We start from the raw sequence: 6316 nt of genomic DNA, 5'->3' as shown, positions 1-6316 counted from the left end.
ACAGCTTTTAAGTAGGACAGAGGACCTGAACAGGGGCTACCTGCCCTTCCCAGGGGCTTACATGTCCTCCTATGATAGTAGGTTTTTCTCCCCATTGCTATGCACTAGCCCCCTTCTCATGGATAGTCCCATCCTTCTACCATTTTGAGACAAGACTCTTGCCTATCTCCCCTCTTCCCTTAAATCTAGACAGGTTGATGAAGCCTTCCTAGGTCTGCCAGGCTTTGGGGCTGAAACTCACATTGCTCAGACCCCACATAACTCCTGCCACAGGGAAGGTTGCCCTCATCAGCGTGGCTCAGCCCCAAAAGCCTAGGGCACCCTTCTGCCACACAGTCTACATTTAAGTTTCTTTGCAGATATCCTCAGTTCACAGTCACAGAATCAACTTGGTTGGAAAAGACCTCTGAGATCACCGAGTCCAACCCATGACCCAACACCACCTTTTCAGCTAGACCAAGGCACTGAGTGCCACATCCAGTCTTTTCTTAAACACTTCCAGGGATAGTGAATCTACCACTTCCCTGGGCAGCCCATTCCAATGTCCAATCATTCTTTCTGTGAAGAACTTCCTAATGTCTAACCTAAACCTCCCCTGGCACAGTTTAAGACTGTGTCCTCTTGTCCTGTTGCTAGTTGCCTGGGAGAAGAGATCGATCCCCACCTGGCTACAACCTCCTCTCAGGTAGTTGTAGAGAGTGATGAGGTCTCCCCTGAGCCTTCAAGCTAAACAACCCCAGCTCCCTCAGCCTTTCCTCATAGGACTTGTGCTCGAGTCCCTTCACCAGCCTCGTTGCTCTTCTCTAGACACACGCCAGCACCTCAATATCCTTCCTGAACTGAGGGGCCCAGAACTGGATACAGTACTCAAGGTGCAGCCTAACCAGTGCCAAGTACAGGGGAAGAATCACTCTCCTGGTCCTTGCTGGCCTGATACAGGCCAGGATGTCATTGGCCTTCTTGGCCACCTGGGCACACTGCTGGCTCATGTTCAGCCAGCTGTCAATCAGAACCCCCAGGTCCCTTTCTGCCTGGTTGCTCTCCAGCCACTCTGTGTCCAGCCTGTAGCGCTGCAGGGGGTTGTTGTGGCCCAAGTGCAGGACCCAGCACTCAGCCTTGTTGAACCTCATACTGTTGTATTCAGCCCATCTATCCAGTTTGTCCAGGTCCCTCTGCAGAGCCCTCCTACCCTCCAGCAGATCAATGCTCCCTCCCCAACTTGGTGCCATCTGCAAATTTGCTAATGGTAGACTCAATCCCCTCATCCAGATCATCAATAAAGATATTAAACAGGACTGGGCCCAACACTGATCCCTGGGGGATGTCAGTTCCTGCACCCTCCCCAAAAGTCAATAGCACATGACCACTCTGTGCATCTTATGGCCATTGCGTCAAACAGGTTCTCCCCTTCAGTTCACAGCTGGGTCATACCCAGCCTGCTACACTGCTCCTGTGTGCGTGATGGGACCAGACTCAGGGCTTCTCTCATATAAAACACTGAAGTACAGCAGTCGCACATTGTTCAGTTCAGAGGAGGGAAAATAAACCAAGGAGCAAGGTAGCAACCTGTAAGCATAAAGGAAGGATAAGAACTATGATCAGAACTCAACTACTGAGGCAAAACGAGGGGCAGGCTGGCAGCAGACAGCCATGCCTGTCATCAGAAACCCAAAGGGATGCATGAAACATTGCAGGGGAAGGGGGAAAATCTCTCCACAGAGCCTGGTGAACAGTGCTGCAGCATCCCTTCTTTCCTAATCATAGTGGGGTAATGTTGCACCACAAACTGCAGAGACAGCCCAAGAGCCCCCTTGTGCCTGCCTTCAGACAGGGCAGATGGAATGATGATTACTGAAGTCCTTTGCTGCAGAGGAGCTAAAGCAGCAAGAGATCTGACAGCTCAGGGCCAGCATCAAAGAAGCAAGAGATATCTGCTACCAGGCTCTCTCACTTGGTGTTTCCTGCCAAATTGGGGCAGGGGAGAGACAGACTGCCAAGTCAATTTTTTTTGTTAACTCGGGTTAAGAGATATAACAACAAAGAGCAAGCCTTGAACACACCAGGGAAGCATGCATACAGATGGGCTCCATCAGACTGAGGAGTGCTCAGATAGCACATGAGACATGAGGTTTACAGAGACAGCACAAGCTACACTGCACCAGTCACACACAAAGGAGTGTTGTGGGATTTTTATTATTTTTTATCATTTTTGTGGGATTTTTTCTATACAGGTTAGCATTGTATTCTTTGTTAAAGCTGTTGATTCTGCCACATAAACTAGAACAGAAATTTCTCAGAAACTAAGTCAGTTTCCCTCCTTTTTAATTCACTGTCTGCCTCCCAGTTGAACACTGCTCGGGATTTGTGTTTGCAGAAAACATTCCCTGTACTAAGTCTGATATGCAGCTACACTGTCCTGACTGAAGAATGAAGAAGCCAAGAGTCCACTGAACATTGGATTTTTTTGCTGTACAACAAGGCCTGATGTGGCGCTGGTCCACCAAGGAGGGAGTTAACCGTAGAGATCATCATCATTGTCTTCGCTATAGACGTTGCCCCCGCTGCCACCTCCTGTGCTTTGGTTTGGACCAGCACCACCCTGGTTACCTGATGGGAACCTGCATGCAATGGTGCAGAAGGGGAGAGAGAGAAGAGATGCTGTTCAAAAGCCTACTCACAGCTCAGCACCATCCCCTCCCTCTGTGCTAATCCCCTGTGACAAGTAGGAGAGGCAGGAGAAATGGGATGAAACCTTACAGCAGATCACACAAAAGGCTTATATGACTTCTGGCTGTCACTTGTGTTAAAAGGATAAAGGGTTGTTGGACTTCAGGAACACTAACAGAGCAGTTACAACCAACATGCAGCACAGCCTACACCTGCCACATGCTCAGCTGGCTGTTGTACATGCTGGGGAGAATGGGAAAATGCATTGGAAGAGGGAATTTGTTACCCAGAATCCAGCAGAAAGCTGCCTCAATACTCTGTTCTGGGGCTAACTGAGCCATGCTGCCCTTCTCCCCACTCCACCATGGTTACCTGAAGCTGCCAAAGCCACGGCTCTGCTGTAGGGTCTGTGCAAACATCTCATATTTCCTGATGTCGTTGTCACTGACAGAGCGGCGAGCAAAGCGCATGGCCTCCTCAAAGTGATCCCTGCGTATCTCAGGAACAGGGTCATCCTCCTCCACCTCCTGCAGTAGGACAGAGGGCCCAGGTGAGCTGCATGCCCAAGCTCTATGGCCCGACAGCCACCCACAGCCTCCCGCTAGATCAGGAAGCTCCAACGCCCACCAAAGTTGGGGCTGGAGAGAGATACTGTGGCAGACAGGGCTGCAGCAGGGGCCTTCTGAGAAATGCTGACAGTGAGGTACCCCAGGAGGGCCTCATGCTCCCATTCCATGCTCTGTGCTGAGACCCCACTCATCCCCACCTGAGGATATGAAGAGGAATGCATCCTGCCTCACCCACAGGCAGAGGTGGGCTGCCTGTCTCATGAGCAGGGAAAACTCAGAGTGTCCCACTCACCATGGCAGAAGGGTTGGTCTGCCTCTCACGCTCTCGCCTGATCTCACTCTCAATGGATTCGCGGATGGCCAGTTTACAGGCACGCTGGCAAATTTCTGTCAGGTCAGCCCCCGAAAAGCCATTGGTCATCTTAGCTAGAAAATCCAAGTCAACGTCCTAGTGGAAAAAAAAACCCAAAACAACAAAAACAACAACCAACCAAACAAAAAAAAAATACCAAGAGAGGCCTGTCCTTTACACCTTACACCCTCAGGCGACAAAAAAATTGTCCTTAGATCCCATGGTATAAAGGTGCTGTTTTAACTTTGGCCCATTTTGAAAAGATGAGCTGTTAAGGTTCTTGGTTTTGGAAAAAGTTAACCACATACAAAGGCAGGCCATATTACCCTCACACACAGCAAGACCCTGTGAAGTAGCTGTAAATCACAGACTGGTTTAGGTTGGAAGGGACCTCAAAGATGATCTAGTTCTAACCCCCCTGCCATGGGCAGGGACACCTTCCACTAGACCAAGTTGCTCCAAGTCCTATCCAACCTGGCCTTGAACATTTCCAGAGATGGGGCATCCACAATTTCTCTGGACAACCTGTGCCAGTGTCTCACCACCCTCACAGTAAAGAATTTCTTCCCAATATCAAATCTAACCCTGCCCTCTGTCAGTGTGAAGCCATTCCCCCTTGTCCTGTCACTACATGCATTGACAAAGAGTCCCTCCCCATCTTTCCTGTAGGCCCCCTTTAGGTACTGGAAGGCTGCTATAATGTCTCCCTGGAGCCTTCTCTTCTCCAGGTTGAACAGCCCCAGTTCTCTCAGCCTGCCTTCATAGGACAGGGGCTCCAGCCCTCTGAGTGGGGGTCTCACAAGAGTGGAGTAGAGGAGAAGAATGCCTCTGCACTGTTCACCCTCAAGAAGAGGCAGGTTGACTTGTGGATTTAGGAGATGATTTATCCAGGTCTCAGCATTAGGAGTCAAATGAAACACTGTCAGACTGGAAATGGCACACAGGCAGATCAAGACAACCAACCTCCTGCTCCTTCCCTTCAACCGAGGGAGTAGTACTGCAACCTCCTTTGAAACTTTCCTTCCCAACAGCACCTAAAAAGGTAAGCTTGGCATAAAATAGCTTGAGCTCTCACTTGACATCTGTTTTTCTCTGATTAACTACCAGTTGCATTACTGCCTGCTCCCTAGGCAAGCTCTTGACTATGATAAGAGTTCAGCAACAATTCACTGCAGCAGTTCCTCTTCAATTTCCATTTCCCACCCATTTTCTACATTTACTTTTCTTTTAGAGTACAAGGATCTTTTCCATCTTGCCATAACGGGCTTTCTTGTTCCCACACTGTGGGCAACACTCCACCATGTGACAAAGACCTGCTGTGCTTACACACCAACACCTAGTCTCAGAGCTCAAGCCTCCCCCTACCTCTTCACTTCCATCCTTCAGGGACTGAAGTTTTCCCAGCTTGGGATTGCATGGAGCAGTCACCAACCCTCTGCTCTATCCCCAGCTTGTGAGGAGCATGTGCAGCCTACAGCAAACCCAAGCCAGATGCAGTCAAAGCACAGATTCTACCTTGGCAACTGGTGATTTCCTCAGGTTGGCCTTAAGAATTGCAACCCGGGACTTCTCATCAGGCAGAGGGATGTAGATGAGCTGATCCAGGCGACCAGGGCGCAAGATGGCTGGGTCAATGATGTCTGGCCTGTTGGTGGCACCAATGATGAAGACATTTTTCTTGGTGGACATGCCATCCATCTCTGTCAGGATCTGATTGATGACACGGTCTGCAGCACCACCGCCATCACCGATATTCCCACCTCGAGCCTTGGCAATGGAGTCCAGCTCATCAAAAAAGAGCACACATGGGGCTGCTTGGCGGGCCTGCAAAAAGCAAATGGGAACAATTACTCCATGTTAATACCAATAGGTGAGGAACACGCTGACTTCACACTAAGCCTACCCTACAATTAAAGCAGCTCAGAGGAGTACACCAGAGCCCTGCCACCACAAGGACAGCTTAGATGAGTTGCTATGGAACAGTCACCTGCCACACAAACAATTAAATTCTCCTGAACAACAAGCTGCACTTCCCCAAAGCTAGGAGCACAGTGAACCAGGCAGAAGGGTGGTAATTCCAATGCCTAGAGGACAAGTTGAAGCCAATTTGCCTGGACCAGAACTCTCCCTGCAGGATCTGGGGATATCAATTGGTTATTTAGCCACTCGAATATCAGTAGGTGAAAAATATCAAATGGAAGGGGGAAATCTAATCTATGTCTTCAGCTACTTAATAGGTAAAGGGAAAAGGAAGCCATATCTTTCTTAAAAATGCACAGCAAAAGGATGAAAGACCAGAGACGAATGGCTGCAAAGAAAATTCCAGTTACAAATAAAGGGGAAAAAATTCTTCATAATGAGAGAGCTCAAACGCTAGCACAAGGCCCAGAGAGGTCAGGGATTCTCCATCCTTAGCACATGTTCAGAACATAAGGCCCTGAGCAACCTGATTGAATTTCCAAGTTACCTCCCTGCTCTGGACAAACAGCTGGACCAGATGGCCTCTGAAGTTCCCTCTTAACCTAAATTTTTTACTCTCCTTCCAACTTTGTTCTTTTAGCACCTTCCCTGACCACAGGAGTGAAGATTCCCAAGATCATCATGGATAGGCTTCGCGAACGAAGATTTGAGAAGGGCTCTACCCATGCTTGCTACAAGTGCACTGATGGCTAAAAAGGCCAATGCGAGACAGACAAGTCCGGTTGAAGAAGGCACAGCAGAAAGACTC

General features: G+C 49.2%; 1 protein-coding gene across 1 annotated transcript; it reads right to left on the bottom strand.

The window, feature by feature from the left end:
- Positions 1–2174: 2174 nt before the first annotated feature.
- On the bottom strand, positions 2175–5438 carry LOC126644207 (transitional endoplasmic reticulum ATPase-like; the record flags this gene model as incomplete). Its single annotated transcript, XM_050323270.1, has 4 exons — positions 2175–2618; positions 3040–3194; positions 3529–3684; positions 5104–5438. Coding segments are annotated over 4 exons (752 nt in total), but the record flags the coding sequence as incomplete, so codon positions are not given.
- Between the last annotated feature and the right edge of the window lie 878 nt (positions 5439–6316).

Source organism: Myiozetetes cayanensis, unplaced genomic scaffold (assembly GCF_022539395.1).
Source record: "Myiozetetes cayanensis isolate MyiCay16 unplaced genomic scaffold, myiCay2020 scf292, whole genome shotgun sequence".
NCBI classification, from domain to species: domain Eukaryota; kingdom Metazoa; phylum Chordata; class Aves; order Passeriformes; family Tyrannidae; genus Myiozetetes; species Myiozetetes cayanensis.
This window is presented reverse-complemented; position numbering and strand designations above follow the sequence as displayed.